This window comes from Amblyomma maculatum, chromosome 5 (assembly GCF_055883805.1).
Source record: "Amblyomma maculatum isolate TAMU_Amacu chromosome 5, ASM5588380v1, whole genome shotgun sequence".
Taxonomy (NCBI): Eukaryota; Metazoa; Arthropoda; class Arachnida; order Ixodida; family Ixodidae; genus Amblyomma; species Amblyomma maculatum.
In genome coordinates, this window is record NC_139348.1 from 29,938,926 (window position 1) to 29,966,193 (window position 27,268).

The 27,268-nt window shown below is 46.6% G+C and overlaps 1 protein-coding gene across 1 annotated transcript; it reads right to left on the reverse strand.

The window, feature by feature from the left end:
• LOC146187936 (uncharacterized) lies at positions 1–26,312 on the reverse strand. Its single transcript, XM_084603063.1, has 6 exons — positions 26,190–26,312; positions 13,147–13,319; positions 11,820–11,942; positions 10,747–11,058; positions 4,109–4,360; positions 1–2,848 (listed from the first exon to the last, which is right to left on the reverse strand). The coding sequence occupies exons 2-6, from the start codon at positions 13,312–13,314 to the stop codon at positions 2,393–2,395; spliced, it is 1,311 nt and encodes a 436-aa protein (XP_084459189.1). The 5' UTR covers positions 13,315–13,319; positions 26,190–26,312; the 3' UTR covers positions 1–2,392.
• Positions 26,313–27,268: the final 956 nt, after the last annotated feature.

Sequence of the window (27,268 nt, forward strand, 5' to 3'; positions counted from 1 at the left end):
AATTACAAATGACGCTCGCGCCTGTCTAAAATAGTGTGCAGGCGGTCATGAAGTGGTGTCGACTGAACCTTCAAAAGCACGCCGCTTATGTTGAAGAGAACGACTAATGTAAAGTGCTCTTAACTGTAGCTTCAACAAGGAGTGTGGACGTGAGTTCGACAACCTCTCGAATATGAAGATTACCAAAAGCTCCAGCTAGGTCATCTTGGTTTTTATTGGTCCCTACATAGCCTTGTGGAAATGTGGTGTAGCGGTCACACGTTCTGCGCGACCGAAAGGGAAAACATGCATGTCGTGGCGCCATCGTTAATGGGGGAACAGTGCAGCTTGAATTGCGCTCCTGCATCTCAAGTGCTAGCTGAAGCCAGTAGCAGGCGTATTTAGTGAATTTCTTTTGTCCCGATTAACTGTTTTCGTTCTCTGTCAAAGATCGACGTGTTAGTTTATAGCAGCAGAATTTTTCTGTCGACGCTCGGTGATGACTTTTCGACGCGACTGGCCGAACAGTTATGAGCCCCAGACTACACATCCCCTAAGCGCACCGCCTCAACTAAATGTACAATGACTGAAGAACAAAGCTATAGGCGTTCTGAGGCTCGGTAGGCGTTCCCGCGAGTAAAAGCAGCGATGGTGGCACCCATACGACACCAGGAGGTGATTGCCAGGATTGCATGGAGGATCGCGTTGTGCAGGTCGATGTTACAGATAAGCAAGGTACCTGAAGAGGGCCTTCTCCTTTGAGGACCTGAGCCCCGATAGGGCTGTGAGGAGTAACCGCACGACTCGGCCACAGCTCCGCTAGCTCAACTATTGATAAAGCGTCCACTTAATTCACATCTGCTGGGACATTCAATCATGCACAGAGAATGACCATCTGGCTTCGCAAATGGGCTCTTGGGGAAACAAATCAAGATTGGGAGCCGCACCAAGGCCTCTGTAGTCTGGAGGCTGGGAATGGTGGGGACCACTGTTTGCATACGCTTTCAACAGGTGGCGCGCACATTTCCGATAAACTAAGGCCCCTGTATGTTCCAAAGTTAGCGCAAACCATCATTCAAGTAGGAAATGAGAATTTCCTCCCCGCCCTCTACCCCTCTCCTGACTTCTTCACCGTTTTCTGCTTTCCCATTGGACGGGGCTTCATACGTGACGAAGAGCCCGCGCGGCTTTCGTTATCGCTAAGTTATCGCGGGAAAACGGCGCCATCAGTGAGCGTAAAAACACCGCGACACATGTGCGTGAGCGTAGGCGACACGAAATGAAGCGGGCCGCGCGCTTCGCGTACTAATGGCGGGAGGGACAAGGGAGGGGCGAGGAGGAAACGGCGAGAAGAGGAGGGGTTTGGCTACCTTAGGAACATACAGGGGCCTTATGATAAACATCCCTTTCTTCACTTCTGTCTTTTGTGAAGAGTGCCGTGACAGGTTGCGCACAGTAACCAATCATAAAATGCTGGACGAATCTGCAAACGTCACGGCATGCTGGAATTCTTGGCCCAGATGTGGCAAATAGATCTGGAGTTCTAGTGCGCATGCAGTACGATGTCACAAAGGCAAAGAGGACAAACATGTGTGCGATAGAAACACGGCTTTGAGAACCATGTAGGCGACATGATGCCCAGCTGAGTTTTCGCTACGTGCCAATAACTAAGACCAGTGAGGATAAGAGCTGGTTCTTTGCTAGAGCTATGCCATTGCCGTCCTTCCTGACTCCCGAATTAACTTTCTTCTCTTTGCCCTTTACAAGGAAGCACACGTTCTATCACACCCTTGGTATTCTAACTAGCAGCTAGTCTTGCTGAAATCAGCCGCAACCGTATTCATTTAGGAAACAAGCTGAAAAGTAGTCAAGTGGTTTGATCTGACCATAATTTTTCCACCAACATTACCACACGTCGACACAGCGGCATATAGTCCCTTTGCAGAGGAGGCACTCTTTGAAGTTCGCGAGCGTCACAATGGGTGCCTCAAGGGTTCAGAAAACAAGAAGCTCCTCGATAATAATAACAAAAAAAACAGTGCGCTCCTCATGGTCCTAAAGGTAAACATTCTAAATAAAATATGCCTTGGGTGAAGATGGTCATCCTCGACAGGGCAGCACCTCTTCTTCAAGCTAACGCGAGTTTGGCACACACCGGGATGGCTCTTGATGCTCTGAAGCCAACTGGTTGAATGTATCTTCTTCCCAGAACCGCCAGCAAATGCTTCATCCTGGCGGTCTGTTTTTTCCTTATGCGCCAGGCATGGAAGAGCCGATGCGGAAGGCACAGTATCACGAGGACGGCACTTTGCGAGCCCAACCGAACGGCACGCATACTGTGTCTTGCCCACACCGGCACGCCCAGCTCCAGCAAAGGCCACCTGGACAGAAGTTAGGACAGTCGAGAGCGGCCTTACACCAACGAGAATATAGGCACCGTTATGTTTGCCAACATCTCCCTGCCGAAAGTTATTGCTTGCGCCTCTGCCACTGGTATCACGTTCCACGGGTCGTGATTCAGTATGCTCGTGAGTAGCATCGATATAGCTGACGTTAAATTGCCGAGTCCTTTGAGCAACACCTGGGCTCTGCCCATGTTCCACACTCGAACCACGTCCAGCCGGTTGTTTCCGTTGGCCAGTTGCGATATCTGGATCCAGACCACAGTGCCCGACAGCTTGATGTCGGCGTCGCCGTTGTACAGCAGGTGCCGGTGGTCGGTGAGCACGCGGTACTTCGCTGTCGCCATGATTGTCTCGAGACGAATGACAAGGCCCACAGTGACGTCACCGTTTTTGCAGATGACATAGGCTGGTTTGCGCCGGGACAGCGTGTAGATGTTGCGGGCTTGGACGTCGTACAGAAACACCTGCATGGATGACGTTAAATGACACTTTGTGCAACATACAGAAAGTGGACATCTCAATCGAAAATTGCGTCTCTTAAGCCTGAGTCGCTTTGGTACGTTAAACCCCACCAACCAACCATCAATCGAAAATTGCCCTAGTTCCAGCAAATCCGTAACTCAGAAGTCTGTTTCGGATGGATGAAGAACAGGGAAAAGGCGAGGCTTGGGGCTGATCCGTGGATTACAGCCATATGTGGGCCTACTACTGTGTAAGGCCTGACACTTAGGCTGGCAGTATGCAATAAATATATATATATATATATATATATATATATATATATATATATATAGTAAACGCGCTTGCGTGCTTTCCTTACATATCTCCTCCCTTCTTTTTCTCTACAGTATCCGTGACAATACAATATCTACATGTCTAAATGTTCGCCTTGTCACCTGGGAAAGGTTGTTAAGGTGAACCTTGGAGCCTTAATTCCAGGATCAAAGGGTGAGGCTGAACCCAGTGCCAAGTTACGTGTACATACACTTCCGCGATCGCTTACTTAGTTGTGCGATGCGCTGAGTCTGGGAATAATGAATACACCTTTTTCGCTGTGCTGCGCAGCAGGCACCGTCGCCAGCGATGGCACTACTCCTGTGACCTCAACAGCCTTTGCGATGTTCGCATGTCTTGCTTTACTCCATGATGGAGAACCAGTCAAGAGCATCAGTACATAGCAGAACTGCGGTCGGATACATCTCAAGAACGAGGCGGCAAATCCCTCTCGAAAGAGGCCCTCCAACCAATAGCGTTGACCGATCGTAGCGATGTCGCGGTTAATCTGTTAATCCGCGATTCATCCTTCCTTGGACCTTTCGCTTATTTCCGTGTCACCTCATGCTGCCAGGCTAGAATAGCCGCAGTGTCAATGGCTGCAGGGGTGAGAACACTTGACGTTTAGTCTTTAAGTGACTAGTATCTGGCTCTGTCAACAACTGAACATTCAAACAAGTTAATGTTAAGTTAATAATTCAAACAAGTTAATAATGTTAAGTTTTATGTCTAGCTGGCTCATATTTACTAATTAAGGCCACGAAAATGCAGATAAAAAAACTTGCACAAATTGTATCCAAGGCCCCAGCAACCACTACAGGATAAATAGGATCAAGACAGCAAGTGTCCTATCGTGCGTTTTTCTTTTTTAAAGAAGCTACGAGTACTCGTACGAGGCATGATTATCTGGGAAGTTCAGTTGCAGCGCTGCACGGTCATTCCGCGCTCACCTGAAGGTGCTCCTCGATGTAGATAGTGAAATTTGGTCCCTGGATGGGTTCCATGGCACGGATGAGCCTGGTGGCGAAGCGGAACAGGTAGTCGACGTAGTCGTCCAGCTCCGTGCCGTTGTTGCAAGGTACCTGGCGCTTGCTGATGCGGTGCCCGTGCGGCGAAAAGGTGCGCGGCACCTCCGAGTGGGGAGTAGGCATCACCATCGACTCCAGCATGTCCTGCACCTCGCTGGGCTTCTGCGACACCGCCTGGATGGGTGGTGCGCGAGCGACTCTTAGTGGCGACATAGTACAAACTACTGAACATATTCAGTAGCAATACTGGTGTTGGCACTTCGCTCAGTTTTTTTCGTCAGCGTCGGTATCCACAAGTTCATTGCCGGATACCCACTGGTAAATATGCATTTGTCATACCGCATTTTCCAGCACACTCTGCATATGTGACGGATGCCACAATCGCCAGCATAATTGATTAAGCTAGTCAATTATGCGACGTAATCGCCGCCCGTAAACATCAAAGCCTTAGTACAGAGTTGCACTTTACTTCACCATAACTGCACTGCGACTTCTGGTAGGATATTTTGACGTCGAAATATGAGACTTCGGTTATATCAACGGCCTTTAAAGGGAATCTGTCCAGCGAAGGGCCTTTTAAGCGAAGAAAACCCAGTGTTTCGATCAGGTACCTGAGATAGTCTATGCAAAATGCTACACTGACACGCGCGCCACAAAGCAACGAAAATACAAATCAAAACTCTCATGTTCTCCTTCGGGAAGCCAGCTTCCCCGTTCCCTGCGCTGGCTCGTCGAGCCGCAGCTATGACGTATTTGTCGAGAACGACGTTCATTGGTCCGTCTCGCTGTCAGAGGGTGAAGGATGGGTGTCTACCGCTAGCTACGATCTTTTCCCTCGCCACGGCCAAACTGAATCCAGTGGCGCGCGCTCCCTCGCCCGTTTCATTTTTTTTTTTTTTTCGCGCACGCAGAGTGCCATGCCCCACCTCCCGCGAAACTCGGAGGAGGAAGGGGGATTTGTCTTGCGGAGGCTAGATGACAGGGCAGGAGAGTGAAAAACCTTTGCGAGTGAACGGAAGGAGAGAAGCACGACAGAATCGGGTGATTGCGGTGGCTGTAATGGCTCTTTTCAAAAACATTTTGAGGCCTTGCGTTCTGGGGGCGAAGTCTCACAGTTATGGTGGCTTCACAGTCACCGGGGAGAAAATATTTTCGACCGGAGGAGGGATAGTGGGCCTTTAAGTCTCGCAAATGTAACAGCTGGCAATCGTTCCTAAAGCACTCACCGCGTTCAACAAAACGTTTACTGATAACGGTTTTGTGTAACTGAAATACGTATCCTGCGTTTCGTGCACCTTTAGTCACATACCTGTTTTGAAAAACGTATTATCCTTAAAATGAACATCGACTCTGTCCATTCGCGATCTCTAGCAAGCTACCTCTAAACGAACCGCATTAAAACCTTGCAACCATCCTGAGACTTTTTCATTATGCAGTCAGTCCATTTTATTCAATAATACGATTAACTAGAACCTGCCACCGTGGTTGGACGGTTTTCATGTTCTGCTGCTGAGCGCGGATCGATACTCGTCTGTAAAGTGGCAGCATACTGACGCGATGATCAGTGCAAAGATGCTCCTGGGCTAAAGTTTTGGTGCCGCCAGTTATCAGTTGTTGCTGACCTCATACGGACCGATCCTGATTACTAAAATCACCCGTAAACTATCAGAATAATAATAAAGAAACAATCTTAGGAATGCGGTTGTAAACAGCTACTTGCACGCTCTTCGACGTATACGCGTTACACGTCGCCGATAAAATGGACGTTGTCGAGATACGAATACACTGTGAGAGTAAACAGAGCTTTTCGCTTGAGCGTCGCTGTTCGTAATCTATTGTCTGCTGCTATGTGAATCCAGGCTGCGCGAAAGAACCGCCTTGTTTGTCCTAGCGTCTGCCTAGGAACCGCCTGTCCTTGTCATTACTCTCTCGTTGTTGTTCTCCGTCGCAGCGCTCGTAATTTGCAATCATGTACCAACTAGCTCAACTTTCCGTATTACTATGATAGGATATAGGACATAGGGCATAGGATATGTGCTAATAACGGCTGCTTGGAAACCACACACTGGAAACTTTGAAAAGACCGAATCTGATTCCAGCAGGTCTTGTTTACAGAAGGTCGGGACTTGGAGCATTCTCTTCATTGTGAAAACCGTTAGTGTGTACGGGGGATGTACTATCAGTAGCACCAGCGCACAACTCCTTTCTAATAGATTCAGTGTAGGACAAGGTCTACGAGCTGGATACGCAGTCTAAGGCAACTGAACAAGGGTTAAGGGGGAGCCTAAGACCGCTGAAGGGCCGCGAGGCTCCCTAGTGGACTGAGGTTCCCCGTGTACATTTGTTCGGCGGTGTGTACCCATCTTCTACAGCTCGTTCTACTCTTAATTAATGAGGCGGAACATGCAGTTCACCCCTCGCCGCTAATGGATTATCCCCCAATCCTTCTTTGTACTCTATAACCTTTTTTGTGAAGTGAATTGAGCCGAAGCAGAGAATGTAATCGTTAACAGAAGCGCATAACACTTTATTTCAACCTCAAAACTGCGAGTGCGATACCTCTCCGACGTGGTTTCTGTCAGCACCAATACATGGACTTCTACCACCGACACCATTGGCGAACAAGTGATGACATCTTCGGCTGATCCGAAGAACGGTATTCCTCCTCTGTGGGAAAACGGTGAAGTACGGAGCACCACATTAAGATAGTGTAGGATGTCGTACATTTCCTCCTTTCCAGTACTGACCCCTATATGTGTTATACTTAATTGTTCAGAAGTAAAATAAATTGAACCTTATGGAATATCTGAACAAGCGGCATTACAGCTTTTTGTTTCACTAACGCCAAACAGCGTGGAGTGCTAAACGCTATTCAATGCGCGGCCGGGAACGGGCTATAGGACGCATTGGCCTCATTATCGCTCAATCTTTAACTTTATTAGAACGGCCAACCATTTTTTCTTTCATTTAATACCCCTTTTTCCTTGTCACATATTCGTTTATGTCCTGAGGCAATAAGCAACGTTATAAAAAAATTTTGAAGACACTAAGATGAAGAATAAGAAGACGGAGGATATATACAGCGGTCCGAACTTAAGTTAAAATTACGTTAGATGAGATGCAGTAGCCTTTCTTGTTCCTTTACAAAAGCAGGTAGGAAGTATACTATAAGCTTTGCTGCTGTCGAGAAATATGCCGAATAGTGCATGTTTCTTGTAAAAAGGACATTACAGAAATTGACTTGAATGCAGCGGATATTGCAATACTCCCACTTTATTATAAAGCTTGAGCAAAGGAGGCGAAATTAACTGCACATTACTTTGTGTAGTGAAATGAGAAGGTCTGATGTCCAATTACTGGTGCACTTGCCTGTGAGCACGCGTCTCCGCGCTTATAAGGGAGGTTTTTGAATTTTCGTTTTGCGCATATGAAAGTGCCTGTCACATTTATTCGAGTAGTGGCTGATCAGTAACGTAAGCCGACTCTCTCAAGCTATGAGCCAAAAGAGGGTAAAACAAATTTTCCATAAATAAATCGCCAGCTAATTTCGTGAGGGCATATTAAAACTTTGGAGGCTGCAAGCATTTGATTTTTGGTAGTGTCGGTGCAAGGGGCCTCAAAGGGACAGACGGCACCTTATATAAACATGACAGCTCAGTATCGATGAACACGCCACAGAGGGTTTTAAGAACCCATTGGCGTCCTAAACGCACAGGTCATTCTCGAGTTCCATTTCAGTTGTACGATCACTTGCCTAGGGCCTCTGCGCTTCCCCGAGCAAAGGAAGTTGTTCATGGTGTGAAAATTTACAACGGTTTAATGACGGGCGTTCCGATTCGGGTTAGTGAAAGCCGCTCGCTCGTTCTAGTCCTTATTATATCTCAATAAGGCGTCGGATGCTCTTTTGAGTTCTGGGGTCGAATTACGCTAAGATAACATCCCAAAACCTTTCACAAACCTGTCAGTCAACCTCCCTCCTATTGGTCTGCCGGACCAATAGGAGTGCGGCTAGCCGATCGGTTTCTGACAGATTTGTGGCAGTTTTTGTGTTGAGATCGTAGCCTAATTCGGCCTCAGTTTACACAAGTGGACCCTATTTCACGCGAGTGTATACTTTATATATTAAAGGGACATTGGTGACAAGTAGAAGTTCGTCTTAGTCGATAGGGTGCCCCGTTTACACTGACCCCGTTCGACAGAAAATAGAGGTTATGTAAGCTAGGAAAATAAACATTTAGCTTTCGCCATCATCGGCTGATTTCGCAATCAATTAATGCGTGCGTCGACATCAATTTCCGAGGCGCGCAACCCAGCGGCTATCGTACACAGGCATTCACTTCAATACAACCGCGACCATTCCTTTTGGGTCATGTCGTCATGAGCTTTAATCGAGCGGTGGGAAGATTTTTAAATCCAGGTTTTTCGGCGATAAATAGGCATTTTGTCGTCTGACGAAGGTCAACATAGCCAGAGTCGATTATCACGGAAAACAAATATTTGTATCACGTTGTACCCAGTCTTCCTCTAAAGAACCACTATTTTAGAACCTGACGTTCCTCATTCTTTTTGTCCCCAATATCCTCCCTACCGACGTGGTAGGGCCCGGACCTTCGTCCGGTTGTCTCCCCTTCTCTTTATCGTCTCGTCTCTAGCACCAGTTTAATTGTACCGACACTTTGAACGATACGTTTGGAACGTTAGCTGAGGTGCCTAACTTCCATAAACCTTGATCCTTACAAGGGTTGGATCGAAAAATATGCGCAAACTATTTGCATCATATGTAATGAAGGGATGTCCTGGAACCAGTACGTTCATTCATTATTTGATAAAGTAAGTAAAAGTGTGGGCATAGTAATTTGCCCGGCGAAGATTAAGAAATTGCTCTATGATGTCCTTTTCAGCTCTCACGTTATTGTGAGCTAGAATGGGGTGACACCATGGATGAAAACTTGCATAAACTCAAAGTAGCACGAAAAAGCTGTCCATGAGGTATCATGCCTCCTATTTAGAACACACAACGTCTCTTGTCGAAAAAAAAAATAATCGAATCACTGGGGTTCAGAACTTGTAAACTCACACTCTCTTGTATTCTTATAAGAAATACGTACAGGGAAGGTTAGATGTGTTTCTCGACCTTGCACATCTCGAACATACTTCAACAACATATCCTTTTCGTCACCAAACTCCTTGGCATGTTCGCTTTTGCCGCACAAAATACGGCAAACGGAGAATCCAGCACACATTGCCAACGGCTTTCAATTACTTCAACTTATTAAATATTGATATAACTACGTTAAAACGTACGTAATAGATTTGTTTACGTAAGAGGTAAGGAACATTTGTATTTTTACAAGCCTGTAAATCAAGCTTCCACAATTTGCTCAGGTGCGGAATGTCCTACCAGGCAACAATAGAGTGGAGTAATTCCCTTGCTTGTGGGAAGCAATACATTGGACAAACAGGGAGATGTATTATTGACAGAATTAGAGAGCACGCTGCGGCAATTTTAGAGAAGTCGGGCCCTAATCGCGCGGTGCACTGCAAAGACTGTGGGATTCGCAAAGACCAAATATGCCCAGCTGACCTTCACAATGTGCAGGTTTTGAGAAGGAATAAGGACAGGTTGGACAAGGGAAATTTTTGAAACATGTGCAATCAGGAACTCGGGAGACCAATTTGGTTAACACGCCTTCGGTGGTACTGTTGAAAAACGAAATACATTCTTTATGCTTACCGACAGGACGTTAAAGTTAAGGAAGAAATTAGCTGCAGAGGGAAAATGAAGGGAGAAGATGTGCGGCTTCAGATCAATATAGCTGTCAGTGCAGCATTGTCCTTGTGTCCGTATGTGCTTCTTCTCTCTTGTTGCCCGCTCTGCTGCCTCTATGCAAGACGTCCTACCAAGCTACCATATTTTTGAAGGTTTTTGTCTTTTCTAATATCTGCACCCAGGCTTATTTTTCGCAGTGTATTTTAGGTGCTTTCAGTTCAGTTCAGTTCAGTCGCTCAGTCGTGCCCGACTATTATGGACCATATCACGCCACGCTTTCCGGTCTCTCACTATCTTCCTAACATCACATAATTTCATCTTTACAATGCTTCATTTCAGTATGCTCCACTGCTTTACCTTGTGCAGCGTGTCATGTGTAGAAATGATTGTCACGCTTCAATCATTTTATGTGTTTTAAATTTTGGTTTGTACGACAAGCGTGCCATGAGGCCTTCCATTCCAACACCACTGTGATTTTTCATTTCTGTATGTCCATATGCCTTTATACGTAAGGTGAAATATATTTCTGTTTGTTTTGATTTATTACGTATGGTTGGCATACAGGGCTTATGTGGAGCTGAATGTAATACGTGTCTGCTGCTGATTGGTGACTGGAGCCCAGTCAAGCTGCAATGACGCAGCCTTTTCTCCGGCCACCTTTCTCGCCTTGTGAAGTTACGAAATAAAGCTACTTTGATTGATTTGATTGATAAATAGTTCTTAGTAATTAATAATATTGAGCTGAAGACGAGGGCCGCTGCCGCCGTGCATCATCGGGCATCGCCGTTACCTTGGTTATAACTCCGTTGAGCCGGTCCTCGACCATCTGTCGCACGTGGTCCACGATGCTGGACCCGATGACGTCCAGGACCTCCTGGTCTTCGGGACGGGGCTGCTGCTTGCCTCTGGTTGTGTGCGGGAACCGCTTGGTGATCTCGTCCACGTGCGTACGAAGCCCCGTCTGGGCGACCAGCAGGTCGTCCTTGTCGACGTGCAGCACCCGGGCGAACCAGGACATGGCCGCGCGCCCCAGCACAGCCTCGAACTGGCCGCTGTCCTCGACCAGTTGGGGGGCCTTGTCGCCGTCTCCGTTAATGTAACCCTGCACTCAGAACAGGGACACGTCGTGTTAGACAAAGCACACCGGAACGATGAAGGTCCTACTCGCAGTGCACTCATTTCAAAGCAGGACCATCATGACCTGTCATGGCAAATTATATCACAGTTGATACGGGTAAGACAAGAGGCTTAATTGTGATCGCGACACTGTTGTTCTTCTGATGGGCTGGTCTCAGATTGCCTTAGAATCCAGACACTAGACCCAAGACGAATCCAGGCTCTACTGCAGTGTCATTTCATGATGCTCATGTCGAACCGACAGAGTTAACGATGGCATTCCGTGGATAGTTACTGTTGTGTTTAGCATTTTTAATAGAGTCCCTACTAATAGAGATGAAGCTATGTGATGTTAAGAAGATAGTGAGAGACCGGAAAGCGTGGCGTGACATGGTCCATAGGGTCACGAAGAGTCGGACACGACTGAACGCCTGAACTACTTTCCAAAGTACACCTTCATCTTTCGTACATAGTCTGGTAGCGGGAAGGGACGCAGATTATGAATTTAATTTACTCATGAACTATATAATATTGAGGGTCTAGACTAAAATAATCCTCAGTTACTTTATAAGTGTATTTCATTCTACACGCAATGCTTGTCAAGTCCGGACAGGTGCAGTGTTTGTCGGGTCAGGGCATTTCGTTCTCTTTTCACTAACGCTAGAGTGGGACCCGAGTTCGCTCCTTGTGCTTGGATAGCATATGTGCTCACCGCGTGCAAGAATATACCGCATATGTGCCACTCACCTTGATCCGGTATGCGCAGTGGATCTCCAGCCGGGGCATGATCATGAGCACGCTTGCCCGCATGGCGGCGTTGTTGGTGGCCACGTCGCGGATGGTGAAGTTGGACAGGCCCGTCACGGTCACCTGAACCGACAGGAGAGTCCGTGAGTCGCCAGTAAGACACTCACGTAGCTGACCCTGCTCCTCAAAATGCGGCACTTTGGTTATATGCCGACCACCTGTGGTGACAGCTTCCCCCCCCCCCTCCCCCCTTTCGAACACTTTAATGGCCAGATTAATAGTTGCATGAGCAGTCTACACGTTGTGAGTGGAGCCTTTGCCCCACAGCCACTATCTAAGGCAGCTGTATGGTGTACTTTGTCACGACGGCTTTTTTCTATATCTTATCCTAAATAACGCTCAGTTCTTCTGAATACAGTCGTACTTATAATTGGGCTCCGTGAACCGTGACAGGCTTGCAGATTCATTTAACCTACATTTTAGGCTAACTTATACTGTGTAGTAAAGGAATAAGCTAAGAACGCTAAATTCAAAGGTAGTTAATACAAAATAACTGCTCACAGTTACCAACTCAAGCCAAACAGTATTCGATGCGTTGTATTGCGAATACAGTGACTGATTTGCTCTTTTTTTTCTTCTTCCTGCTTAGCACTTGCGCTCGTTGCTAATAACGGCGATCCTGCGCTCCTCTTGAAGCCACCGGAAGTCGCAAACAGCAGGAAGATATATTCCCCCCAGTGGGCATGTGTCAACCTATGCAACGTTGCCAAATCTACGCGTTTAAATCGCGCACTCTGTAGCACTGCTGCAATGTGCAAATAAGCGCATGAAATTTCACACTGTGATGAATGTACGCACTTTTAATGATGCCTATTTGCGATTGTGTTTTCTGAACAGTAAACAGACAAGTGCATACTGATCGAATTTTTTTAATGGTTATTCCATTGTAAATTAATAATAAGAAAAAAGCCCCTGCCTGCACCACATATGTATACAAAAAATACTATGGCTTAGTACGTGAGTAATTAGGGAAGCAGGGAGCATCACAAGGGGCAACAAATGGCAACCGCCAACCGACTTAGGTAGGAAAATGGCTCAACAGGATAGCTAAGCGGGCGAGTTGGTGATACATTTTCCAAAAAACAGCGCGAACAAACGAGGACGAAGTGAAGAAACCTAAAGAAGAAGTGCTGTTCCTGTGGTTTCTTCATTTCGTCCCCGTTTGTTCGCGCTGTTTTTCAGGAAAATGGCGTATGTGCAAAAGCGTAGTGAAACCGTAAAGTTTTTTTTTTTTTTCCAGAGTTCTGGCAAACACACGTTCACACACCTTGGTGAGGGAGACGTTGATGTATGCGCCTGTCTCTTGGATAAGGAAGCCCATGTTGCCCGCTTGAAACGGGTCCAGACCCCGGCTGACCTGGCTGCGGGCCCGCTCCATCTTGCGCTTCAGGAGCTCGTGCAAAGACATCACTTGATCCTCATTCATAGAGCGCATGTTGCCTGCATAAGGACACGTGCAGAAAGAGCATCACAGTTATACAGTTATGCACTGCCCGAAGGCACAGCAGATGGAGGACAGAGCGCTGTCTCTCCTACATTATGCAACATTGTTTTCGTCATCTATAGGGTGCTACTGAGATACCATGAGAACATTGCAATTAGCCTAAGCGTACAGCCAATATATGGTCGTAGCATAACCGTCATCGTAACCTAGCTCATGTATTTCCCTTCCTCCGGAATACACCCTGCCATCCGTGAAGACAATTGGCACTCTGCTCCCTCAGCAGTCTTCAAAGAGTCGCCGCCTACGTTGCCCTTCCACTGGAATCTATATAATCCATCAGCCTCAGGCGCCAGCGAGGCTCAGCACTGCACGTTGCATGGCCCGCGCAAGTCAGTTTCCTGTTGGTATTCCGGGCCCTATATTCTTAATGCGTCTTTGTTTGCCCCCAGAAAGCACTCCTTAAAGAACCATATGGAACGTTACGGGAGTTTGGAAATCGCGATTAAAAGGAACTTCCGGAGTTTCAGAGAATATGTGAGACGGGAGGAGCAGAAATGACTCAGTTGGCTGTGGCGTTGCGTAGCTGTACCGGCGAATGAAGACTCCAATGCCGTAGATACAGCGACCACATTTCGATGGAGGCAAAATGCAAGTGAAAGATGCCCCACGTGCTTCACGAAGTCAGTGCATGGCAAAGAAGGCCAGGCGGCAGGTATTGTTGGGAGGCCCTCCGTTACGCCTCCCTTTTCGTCTTCCTTCCCTCGCTTCTTCATATCTTTCCTAGCGGCGCAGGTCGGGCGCCAACCCAGAGTTGGGTTTCAGTGCAAGTTCCTGAAAACCAAACAATATTACTGCATTTAAAGATCACCCGCCTTCTAATTCGCTTGTTGATCTGAGGCCTCTCGACAGAAGGCAGGCATCAGTACCACTATCACTATCAGAAGTAATACGTGCATCTAGTGTCAGGCATGTTTCGTGTGCTCGGGCAGAAAACGCTAAAAATCAAGTGAAATGTTACCGAAGCTGTTACTTCCAAGTAGCAGGCAGTTTTTGCTGCCCTATACAAGCCACCTATACAAGCCACCTATACAACCCAGACCTATACATATCTATACAAGTCAGGCCAGAGCACATCAGTTGAAGCCACCGGCTTCTTTTTCATTTCTATAATGTTCATTGCTCGCTCCGGATTGGTCGAGCGCTCTCCGCGAACTTTACTCGGGAGCTGCCTTTTTATTCTACACATATGCCCTGTTATGCAGATCCAGTTATGGAGACGAAAGATTAAGGTAGCCTCATTTGTTAAATTACACTTATTAGATATTCCTGTTGGTTCACTTTCCCCTCATTCCTGGAAAATTCACTGCCTTACATATTAGCGATCATTTTGAACTACGCTTTGTGTCACTTCAATTCCGTGTACAGCAGTATTGATGTGATGTTATGTAATGGTCTTCGGATTGAACAATGTACCTTGTTTATCTTGGCTGTACCCTCTCCCCTATAGTGTTTTGTGCTTTTTGTCATATCTTTCTATCTTCAATGTTTCACATATGTCACTTTCTGAACTTTGCCACCGACTAGTCATTTATACTGTTATTGTAATTGGTTTAAATTCGTTTTCTTAATTCGAACAGCTTTATGCAGATTAAGTTACCATAGTTACCATTATTAGTTACCATTACCATACTAGTAACTCATGTATCACCTTCGCTGAATTATCTTCTAGCAGGAGATATCATCCGCTTAACTTCCCATTTTTTTTATGCACATGCAAACACTTCCAAATACAGTTTTGTTCCACAAACAATTCACTACCAGGGGCAGATCGTTCCCTTCAAATAAAAGAATTTTTGTCTGTGCTTCACTTCTCAATCGTCTAGAAAAACTTCTCAATCGTTACTTCGGACCCTACAGAGCGTTGCGTCGCCTCTCAGAAGTTACGTACGAGGTTATTCCAGACGGAACTGTACCGAGTTCTAGACGTCAGTGCTCGTCTGACCTGGTGCATGTGCTTCGCATGAAGCCGTATTTTACCCGCTGAAAGTCATATTTGCCATCCGGAGCAGTTTTTTTGTTCTGTGAGCTTGCGGTTTTTTTTTTTTTCGAGGGGGGGAATAATGCCACCTGACGGTTCGAGGTAGCGCTTGAACGACAAAGAAGTTGGAGACTCTCGCGCGCTTCGGCTAGTTAACCCCTGTGGACTCTTGAGCTTGTGTCTTCGTGCTACCGTTTCTCGGGAACCTCTCTCTTGACTGTGTGTATCTGCCCCTGTTGCCGATACCCATAAATCCCTGTCTTCGAGACAATATAATCGTCCCTATCCTTTTTTTTTTTTTGCTGTATATATTTGTTGCTGTATTCGTTTATGGTTTTGAACTGTATCATATTCTCATTCCTGCTATACCCCAGTGATGCTGCAGTATATGAAAATAAATAAACAAACAAACAAATAAATACATTATGCTGTTCTTTGTCATTTTTTTCTCTTCTTTATTAAGAACATTTTTTTGACCATGTATTCGTTGCGGGAATGGCGCCGTTGCTGCCGTCATTGTAACAGAGGCGTGGTACTTTTCAAGCCAGCGTTCGTACTGGCTTTTTCATCACACTCGAAGCATAATGTACGCGGAGCTCAATAAAGAAATCTGAATTTGAATTCCTGTACCAATTGGTTTGGAGGATTTTGTGGATCTGCTTCAACTCTATAGTTGCTTCTTGAACAGGCAGCTATGCCAAGGTCTTTCTTCGCGGTCCACCGCTGTATAGTGTGTCGGTTTGCAGAACATGGGAGTACATAACACCTAACTGGCCATGTTTTCTTATGCACTAACAGGGTTACACTTCTAGGCGACGCCCTGAAAGAACCATTCAAAGAGACGTCGTTTCATAATAAAGATGTATAGTCGCAAAGGGCGCCGTGTTTCATGCGCGGAGGTGTTAAAACGCCATTGCTACAGCCCTGAGGAGAGCCGTGCCATGAAATCGCACGCCGTGCAATTTTGCAAGGTGTAAGGATGTGCCTTAAATACATGGTAATTTGTGAGCGTACATCATCCTTTCTGTCAACGTACAACACCCGCGGTGCGAAGGTGAGGCGGACCTGAATTTGTGTTCCTGCGCAACCGTCACCTCTGCGTGCCACTTATAGCAGTCGGGTACGGTGACAAACAAAAATCGCGGCTAATTGGTTGCCTGAATGATTCGAGGTTGCAAAGTGTGATAGTACCACGCACATTAACGAAATGCTGACCGGTAATCATTTCCACGTTCGGTACAATGTTTCGACAAGCTCGTTCATCACACAAGCCCAGACCATGGGCGCAGGAAAAAAGAGCCGTTTTCCACGCATACACAATATTTACATCACATCGTTCACTGTCACGAGACGCGCAGAGTTCGAGGCATATGTATTACACGGGCAGTTACGACGAACAGGAAGGAAAGGGCGGCATGAAATTTCGTCTAAATCGAAGCACCACGGCGTAAACGCTCGACTTTCCCCATGGCAGTTCGAATTATACAAGTCTGCGGGTACGCCGCATATGTGCGTAACCACGTACGCACTAATGCGCCCTTAATGCATACGCTTTCCCGGTGGTACCTCGTGGAAGCTTACGCTTCGCCGTCATGCGCGGGTCCAGTAGGCGGAAGTTGAATGGTGCGTCCTAATCCACCTTGGTACGCCAGACAGCCATGTATGCCACTTAGGCGGCTAAGACCCTGAAGCCCATGTGCCACATATAGCAAGCAGTCTCAAATTCCAAGCTAATAAATACACGGCGTCCCATTGCGGAGGCTACTGAGATCTGATCTCCTGTTTCTGCTAGTTTCAAGTGGCTGGTCGAACAATGTTATAAACAGCGTGTCTTGTAGATACATGACGTCAGCGCACGTTAAAGAAGCCCGTGGGTCGAAACAATGCTAGAGTCCTTCGCTAAATGACGCCGGTTTGTCTCCTGACTCCGTTGGCTCCCATGTTTCCTTGTTCAAAATAACGGCTTGAGGGGCTAGTTGGTGCTGCATAATACCCAGAAATGTAGCGCAACAAACACAAACACAAGTACACCTGTATTGTGTCTCTTCGCTTGTGTTTGTGTTCGTTGCGCCACATTTCTGGGTTCCTTGTTCAAGGTTGCTTAGCCTCGTTCTCCGCGCATGGTAACCTTAGTTTCTTATGCGCCAGCATCAAATAAAGATAGCACGACACTTTCATCTTTGTGCCCTCGTGGCGTGGGTGGGGTGTCCGATCTAAATGACATGACTACTTGCAGTTCCTTTCCTCATACAACGACAGCGAGACGAATCGCACACCTTCATTTTCTGTTAGAGAAACGGAATGGGTATTGATGATCGCGGAATGGGCTCCGTAAGAGCCTACTTGGGAGGAATTGGAACGCGCACAGGCCAAGTTCCGAAAGCGCGCGTGAGCAGAATTCCACTTCCGGTTCGCACACCTTATCGCCGCTAATCCTGCAGCAGTCGCCGTATACGGGAAGAAGACGTTGCACGTGAGGGACATATGTGGCAGATAGTGAGTGCAAATATACCGTTTCTGAGCGAGCTCGCGTGCTTGCGTTTGTGTGCTGTACCGCGGCTTCAGCGATACGGAACTGCTTCACGATGAAGAGGGAGGGTAATCTTTGGGCTCGCTAAGAGGATTTCCGAACGCAAAAGGAGGGAGAACGAGGAGGATGTCCTCCCTTTCCCGTTTACTTTTTTGTTCCGCTTCCGGCAGCGAGTGCGCCTTGTCTCGGTGCACGGAACGCGGCTGCCAGTTTTCCGCCTAGCGACTCTTCGGCGAAAGGGAGTTCATTACGCGATCTTCCGAGCAGAACCTCGGCCATGTCGGTATCTAGTATGCTATATTTGCTCCGCACGTTCCCATGCCCGATGCACGTGGAGATAGCAACAATTAAACGAATCACTTGGTTATGGAATGCAGGTCAAGGAGGTTAAAACAACTCCGTATCACACTAGACGCGAAGGATCTCCTTCGTATTGAATACACAATGCACGCCAGGACAAAGCCTGCGAGGAGGAGCTATACAGATTGTTCATGGTTACAGTCTGTAACGAAATTAATGAGACTAGTCGAGACGTTGCGCGCGTACGAGCGCAATTGGGAATTCGTTTTGGGACCCTTGAGCTGCGCAATGTGACGCGTTAAGTTGGCTTCGGGCAAGCTGGAGCGAACGCCGGAACAGCGATACGCGCGCTGAAGTTTTGCGATAAACTAGGGAAGTCACACTCGTCATGATCAATGCAATGATGCGATGTGCTGACTTCAAATGGAACAAAGCGTTTACAGGCGGCCGTGAAGACGCCCAGCCCATACAACGGTCCGGGCATCCGCCGTAGACGGATTCCCAGACTTCGACAGCGTGAGAGTTATTTTTTACTAAACCTGTTAATCGTTCTGTCTGTAGAATACCTCAACCTCAGAAATATCGCGAACGAGGTCAGCCCGCTCTTCAAACGGGCTACAGTGCTTTGTTTAATATGACATTCTAACCCGACCTGTGAAACCTTGATTCCACATTCGCGTAAAAGCCACCGTCTTGGACTGGACTGAATTCGGCAATGCGGTGCATGTGCGGACAGGGCAAGTCAGAAAGACATTTCTAGCCATCTAGCGACTGTCGTTCTAAATTGTTTGGTTTGGCTTATCGGGTTTGACCTCCCAGAGCGACTCAGGCTATCAGCTTTCTAATTTCAACGTTGAATTCAATTCAAGGGCTTAAGGGTAAATACATGCTGGTCATGATGATTAGAATTCAATATCGAACTTCAATTCTCATCATTACATCCCTTAATTTACCCTTAAAGGCCATTAGTTTAGGACATTACATAAGGGGGGAGGGCCGGTTGATATTTGATGTAATATCAACCAGAAATACAAAATACAGAGTTCATGTGATACAAATAAAAAAAGTCAATGCATCGATACTAGAGGCGCAGCAGCTCATGAGCAACTTGGAGTGGGAGAAACGAAACGAGGAAATATGCACACACTCACAAACGCAGAAGATCACTAAATACATTCAATTTGATGTTACTGAGTGCCTGAATTTATGTGGTTCTTTTTAGTGACTATAGAATCAAGGAACTCATTCCACAATGCATTCCTGCTGGGTAGAAAAGGCTTGATAAACGAGTTTGTGGAGCCATGTATGTGCTGCAATCTAGAAGTGTCAAAAAGTCAGCGTGAGCTGCAAAGAGAGAGAGAGAGACCGAATTTAATACCTGTGGAAAGATCTAGTACAATTTATGGAGTAAACAAAGCTGCGATATTGTACGCCGGATTGCCAGGGGTTGAAGATCGAGGGATGCCTTGATAAGAGGTATACTGTGTCATCTGTCATATTGTGGTGTCATAAAACGGACCGCCCGATTTTTGATGGCTTTCAGCTGATTGATTAGATGATGAGATTTCAGATCACATAGGCATATTCGTGTCTGGAACCGATACATGTTTCATAGGCGAGTTGACGGATAGAATGGGGTGAAAAAAACGAGGTATCGTCTGATGAATCTAAGAAATTTGAAAGGTGTATGATTCTGCTTCTGAGAGTGGTATATAGAATTTAATGATTACGGATGTCTGAGGTTATTGCGTTTTTTTTATACAAGCAAGAACTTTCATTTTGAAAGGTTCATTTGCATTAGCCATCGTATATCAAGTTTCTATGAGGTTTTTATCATCGTTAGTAGATACGCGATGGTAAAATACACAATCGTCAGCGATAAGGAGGATAAGAGATTATATGACATTATGAAGATCGTTTATAGATATCAGAAAGAGGAGTGATCCAAGCACCGATTCCTGAGGGGCACCAGAGATCATTTTAGTACTTTTTTATTTGTGGTTGCCAATAACTGTATATTGTGTGCGGTTGCGGAGCAAGCATTATATCCATGATAAGATTAAAGGGTCAATGTGGAGGCACAATAGTTTTGCAATTAAACGCCGATATGAAACGTGATCGAAAGCTTTGGAAAAGTCTATGTAGCTGAGGTAAATTTGAATAGAAGAATCTAGGTTTAAGTGAAGGTCTGTGGCAAATTCGAAAAGTTGGGACTCGCGCGAATGGCCTGATCTAAAATCGCGCTGTTTTTCATAAAGGAAAGCATTATTGCTGAAGAGCATATGTGATGAGATCACTGAGTATAAAACGTGCTCCAGTAGCTTGCATGGAATGGATGTTAAAGAAATTGGGCGGTAATTAGAAGGATCGCATCGACTTCCTGCCTTAAATAATTGTGTAACTTTACTATTTCTCCAGTCATGTAGTATTTCACCATTTGAAATGGACTGCTCGAAAACAATTTGCAAGATACGGCTAGGAAGGCTCACAGTTTCCTTCAATATTTTGGCAGTTGTGTTGTCTGGCCCTGAGGCGCTTGAGAACTGAAGGCTGACGAGGCGTTTTCTGACACACCCATGGGTTATAAAAAACGGTGGCGCTTGGGAAGCACTATATAGTGGCAGTTATTGAGAGAATATGGAGAGCAGGTTCGAGCGTGAACACAGGGGGGAAATGTGATTACATGACATCTGCGCGCTCATCAATACGGACATATATAAGCCGTCTTAGTTACCCAACGAAATGTTTTGAGCACGGCATTTGCTTGGCGTTACCAAATTCAAGGATTTTTAAAGTTAAGGAGCATGATGTTTTCGAGATCTTCGTGGAAAAAAATTCCTTTTAGAACGTCGTAATAGGCTAATGTATTGTACCGGCTTAATTGGAGGAATATGGGAGAGGCCTTCGCCCTCCAGTGGGAATAGTCCGGCTGGTGATGATGATGATTATGACTCATGTAGGCGCTTGTACGTTTCCCATTTTTCTAATGATTTCGTCTGCTTGGCCGCCCGAAAAGGCGTTTCTCTTTGTTTGTTAACCGTCGTAGGGCGTTGCTATACAAGGGGTTATTACAATCACCACCTATGCAGGTAATGGGGACATAGGTTTCAACAAGGGAGACGATTTTATTCATTTTTTTTTGAAGAGTTTGCCACAAGGCATAAGTTGAGAAAGGGGGAATGGGATGCAGGAGATAGAAAGTTAAAAGAAGGAGTGAAGTCCAGTTGTGCTTATGTATTCTAGAGAAGCCAGTTTTGTTGTACTAATCTAGGGGGTGTAGTCTAATGGGAGAAGTGGAAGAAAGCCTCTAACTTACTGTTATTAGTGCTAAAATCGGCTTTATTTCTAGTCACAAATGTGCTTTAAAGAGCGTGCTTGGTGATGGCGTGGAAGGAGAAATTGAAAACAAGCACTTCGTTGTCGCCCAGGCCAATGACGCTGAGTTAATTTACCGACTCAATTAAGTCAGTATTAGGAGCAAGGACGAGATCGAGAATGTTGCCACCACGAGGCATTTTAATTGCCTCGGTGGAGTTAAACGTGATAAAATTTTTCGACGGACCAAAACGTGCTGACAAGTTTTCCCAGTCAATATCGGATAAGTTAGTCTCCACAGAGTAGGGAGTTGGCGTGGGCAAAGCGGAAGTATGGGTCAAGGAGGACGGAGTGAAGGTCAGTAAGTGAGAACGAATCGCAACTAGGCGGCCGATAATAAGTAACAATCATATGTACAGAAAAGAAAGGCTAGTCTAGCGCGAAGCATCTATAGTGAGAGCAACTAAACTTGACGGAAAATGTATGAAATTGTGATTTGCGAGAATAGCGACCCTACCGTTCTTTCTTCCATCGCTGTCGCGCCTGTAGGCAATAAAGGATTTCGTTTCGAAAAGTAGTTGTGCGTCCTCGATGTCTGGGGTCAGCCAAGGTTCGGTAAAAATAGCAATATTTGTAGACTGTCTTCAAGTAGGGATCTATATTGCTTCTATCTTTGCGAAGTAACTGCGGATATTTGTTAATATTTTTTTGTTAAATCATCTCAGAAACCCGCACACTCCTGTTAGCCAATGACGATTGGAGAAGATCAACCCGTAGAGGGCGGAAAGCAGATGGCGGTGATGGTTGTGACGGCGACAGCTGTTACAGACTCTGTTGTGTCATTGTAGACGTACTCCTTGCTCTCAATCACGACTTTTTTAAAACAGATTTTGAACGCAGCGTTAGTTTGCTGATCATAGGCGAAAGGTTTTTTTTTTTTTTTTTTGGGGGGGGGGGGGGGGGCAATCTGACATGGGATGAATGATGTTCGCGAACAGTTAAGTGCCAATTTTTTCAGCTGAGATGTGGCAGAAAGAATGACTGACCTGGTTTTAAAACGCGCAAGTTTCACAGATATGGGGCGATTCTTTGTTTCCATGCAACGTCCCATTCGGTCCGAAGGCTCAATATCAGCAGGATCAATTGACCACCAAGATTCTGGCAGCGGAAGAAAACAACGTGTTCTTCAGATTGCGCCCACTATTCCCCCCCCCCCCCCCAAAAAAAAAAAAAAAAAAAAAAAAGATAAGGATTAAGGTTCGACCTACGAAGGTGGTTCTCCGTGTCATCACATGTTTCGGCGAGCTGTTCGATTTCAGCAGCAACCTTAGTACTGTTCTGGCTTGCATTAATGTGTGGGCAGTGGGCAACGGCTATTGAACTGATCAATCCCAACATTTCTTTCTAAATGGTCGGCACGCAGAGACAGGCAGGACAGGGCGCTGAACAAGCAATGCGCTTGAATAACACCATCTATTGGGCTAGTTGGTTGCGATCCATATGTGTCAGCAGTGCGAACACAATCAGAAAAAAAAAAAGATGCAACGCTCTCCTATCTGCATATTTTTTCCTGATTGTGTTCGCGCTGCTGATACATATGGATCGCAACCAACTAGACACGCAGAAATTTATGCTGGACTGGGTGCACGAATAGAACTAGAAACTGTAATGGTTTATTTCGTTCCTGAACAAACTGCACTTTCTGGGTCAGTGTGCTCGACGCGCGGGACTGTCGCATCGAGTCGAACAGCGTCGCATACGCTGCGCGAAATGGCATGGTCATCTCTCTTTTTTAATTAAACTGGCTGGGGACTTCTATGTTCAGAAATATTTATTTAACTCCACAAAGCCCGCTACGGGCTCCACTTGCTTGTTTGCGTGCTTTTGATGGACTCACGCCCTGCTCGTAGTGGCCATAACTTGATTACGCAGCGTCTTTGACGCGTTCCAGCTGCGTATATGCGTGACGGCTGTAAGATGCGAGCAAAGGTACCGCGCTGACATTTATAGGCGGCCATACACGATTATCAGTCCTGCAGGTATATCGCACAATAGAGATACGCCTTCCTGCCTCGTGTATTCCGGAAAATATCCACCTGCCGACTTCCCATGGATCTGCGCATGCGTGGCATTACCGCGCTCTCAACAGCATACAGATCAGCGTCCCAAAAATATCGCTTTTAAGCAGTCCGAAAGGTTTGACGCAGTACACTCAGTGCGCTTCAGCGTGCCAATGACCACAGGCGCCCATGCCTTGTGCAAGCAGTGGGCTAACATGTCCCACGAGGATGGGGGCGCAAAACTTTTACGTATACTTTTCGAGCGATTTCACGGACACATCGACTGTAAAGGACAAATCACTAAAGGAAGAGCATGTATTTCCTCTAGTGATACACTCGCTCAGTGAACATACCATGCACACTTCCGCGTGCGCAGCACTCCTTTTCCAAATCTTGACCTGATCCGTACAAATTTCGTCAACTTGTTCCCTCGAATAGCCGCGATTGTTGCCCGACTCTCGGACCCTAGAAGCAGCGTGCGTAGTCCGTTATCGCCGAAAGCACGACCGAAGGAGCGTTCGGTTCCCTTCATCGGGCCTCGCGCGTTCAAGTGGAATTAATTCGGGGAGCTCCTCAAGCACTATACTTATGGGGCCGCCGCCTCGGCTAGTGGCGGACTTTGGAGCGCTGAAACAGCAATGCGCAATTGCGCGCTCCCGCCCTCAAGACGTTCCGACGCGAGAAGAAAAATTGCCGGCAATGGGGACCTGTAAGAGGAGAGCGTGACAGCTGGGAGGAAATTGTAGATCTCTTCCAGGCATGGTGTGAAAATATATATTGCGTCAAGAGAGGGCGCTAAGCGACCTCTAGCACACCGCTGTGATCCTACTCATCTTGTGCACTTTAGCCACATTGCTACGTAATGTTTCCCGTTATATTTCTAATCATAATATTTATGAATTAATCAAATCAGTCCTTCATCTATACAATGTATTGGAGGAATTGGTGCATCTGGGCAGGTCGGTTGGGTTCATGTCTAAAAGTACTGTGAAGTAAGATGATTTCTTTCCGTCCTGGGATGTCATCAGAGAAGCGTGGTCATTATCATATCAATTGTGTGAACATGAACTGCATGGTTCAATGTGTGTGCGTGTGTGTGTGTGTGTTTTGGTATGTATGTATGGCTTGCGAGGACAGAGTTCAATTATAATGCATTTTGGTGTGTGTGTTTTAAACTATTAGCTACACGTATTCCGATCCTCTATATATATGTCGCCACTTTTTTTTTCTTTTCGCTCAATACGCGCGTTGTGCAGTATAATGTGAACGGCGACTTCATTTGCGTCGAATGACAACTTCAGCCCTATTTTTTCCATTTCGCCGTAGTGGTCAAGCTTCTTTTCATGCGCACTTATTTTTCACAGCGCCTTCGATCATATCGAGAGAGTAGGAGTAGCCGGCACCGAAAAGTGCAAGCATTTCCTCGTGTGCAGAGTGTTTAAGAAAACTTTCTGAAGTGAGGCGCTCTTGAGTTAAGCAGTAATTACTGTGGGCAGCAATACGCGCAGAACTAGACGTCTTATATCATTAAAATTCAATCAGAAATATCAGTCTTATACTGCGCAGAGGTTGGAGCTAATAAGGAGTAGTTGCGCCTATTTTGCGCACATCATATAGCATATATATAAGGCCATTTGGACACCTGAGCTCTGCCTTCAAGGGCACGACGAACAGTGTTAATGGTTCCCGTATATGCCACCTCCCCTTTCAGGTCGGCGTTCACGCATGTGCACAGTACGCCTAAAAATAACATGCATAAGACTGAGGTTATGTTCAACAACCTTGGCAGGCAACAGCAGTTTACTATAGGTAGTGAGGCGCTGGAAATGGTAAGGGAATGCGTGTGCATAAGGCAGGTAGAACCCACACATCCGGATCGCGAAAGGAAAATAAGTTGAATTTTCGCACATATGCTCTCAGCAGTGTTTGCTACTGCAAAGAAACTAGGCAACAGGATGGACGAGGGCGAGAACTACTTGCACGTCCGAAGGCTCGATTTTCCTTAAACGGAAGGACAAATCCACTAGATTCACTGCGGTGTCTGTCGCTCTCCCTCAACCTTGTTTCGCCACAAGTGCATGGCTGTATTATTGACATAATATTTGCTGTTACCCAGCTGCGCTGCTTTGTTACATCATAGTAGCGTCACCGCAAAAGCATACCATACTCCGACTGGGTAAAGAAAACAAGATGGTCACGATGCACGCTAACGTCCTTTCACGGTCTATATTTTCTTTCAGTTTTGAGACACCATGAGCGCAGCTAATGTCAAGGGTGGAGGAAAAAGGCTACAGCATTATAATTTCGACAGGAAGTCCTCGGAAGCGAACCATATAGCCAACGGTAGCGAGGGAAGGAAGGGGATGTACCATTACGAATAGTTTGCCAGGTGTGCTGTAAGGGTCGGTGTAGGCACGCAGCAACGTCAAGCGTAAGCCTCCGGTAGCAGTGGTTCCTTGCGTGTACATATTACAAAAGGGGCTTGTCAACACCGAGGTATTCGCGCGGTGCTAGGTCAGCAGCACCCACTGAAGTCGTTGGAATGACAGACATTACAGTGTCTAACGACTGGTGAGTCGAGGTTGCAACGACGAACCCGTGTATGACAAAAAGGGAAACACACCTGCTTGGGAGGGGTCCGCCGCGTGTTGTTTCGGCGGCAATAACGCGCCCGCAACAAAAACAATGGGGGCACTTTTCCAGCCTAAAGTGCGCTAGGCGAAAGCAGTTGCCGCGCCACTTCGACTGCCAATGACTGCCACTTAGTCGCTGTTGGCGCTTCCTTTCAGCCTCCCTTGCTTTCGTACCAGGCGAAGCATTGCGCCGTCGCAAACGCTTTCGTTACACATCTCTCGCCTTATTCCCAGAAGCCTGGAGCTACCGTTGACACATTTGTCCATTGATCTTCCGCCGTTTGGTGTTGGGGGAATCCGCCTTCCTGCGCTTATCAGAACCGCTTGGTGCGGAACCTCTGGACCGCTTGGGAGCCATCCAACTTACTCACTCGACTGCAATGACATGTCTGGCGAATGAGCGCCGTCGCAGCGCGCACCCGCTCCGCATGCCGGTGTAGGTGACTTCACTGTTGCTATGCACAGCTGCGCATGCGCTTCAACGCCGTCACCGGTAGCCAAGGAGCAAGGAGGGTGTGTGCCGTTTGCCTAGCAACTCGCTGTTGTCGTTCCTGTCCACCAGGGTGTCAACTACCTTGTTGTTATCAAGGGGCTTTAGTTGTTATTACCACCAGCGGCCTATTCTTCTTCTTCTTCTTCCAGCCTTTGTATGTAATGGAAGGACGGTCACCGCGAGTACGAGCGCTTAGAGGCTTTCGCCTTAATTACCCGCTCGCAAGAACGAACATCGCTGACGGTCACTTATTGCAGGGCATGGCGCTAAGCAGCACAGCAAGGATGCATCGCAACGACAACGTCAAATTACATTGTCAACCGTGGCGTTGAAGTGACCAGGTGCGCGGTGTTAACGCGCAGGCGACACGGAGTTGCGAAAGGACACGTTTAAAGGGTCTGGTGCTTGGGTGTTTGTTGTTCTCCCTCTTTGTAAGGGGCCTGTGTACAAGTTAATGTGGGGCAGATACCGGATTTGGCAGACCAATATGGTCGCTCGGGTCACTGCCATTTGTATGTTTAGATTTTTGATGCTCTTTGTGCTTGCATAGGTGTCTCTGGAGAAAGTTATTAGTTC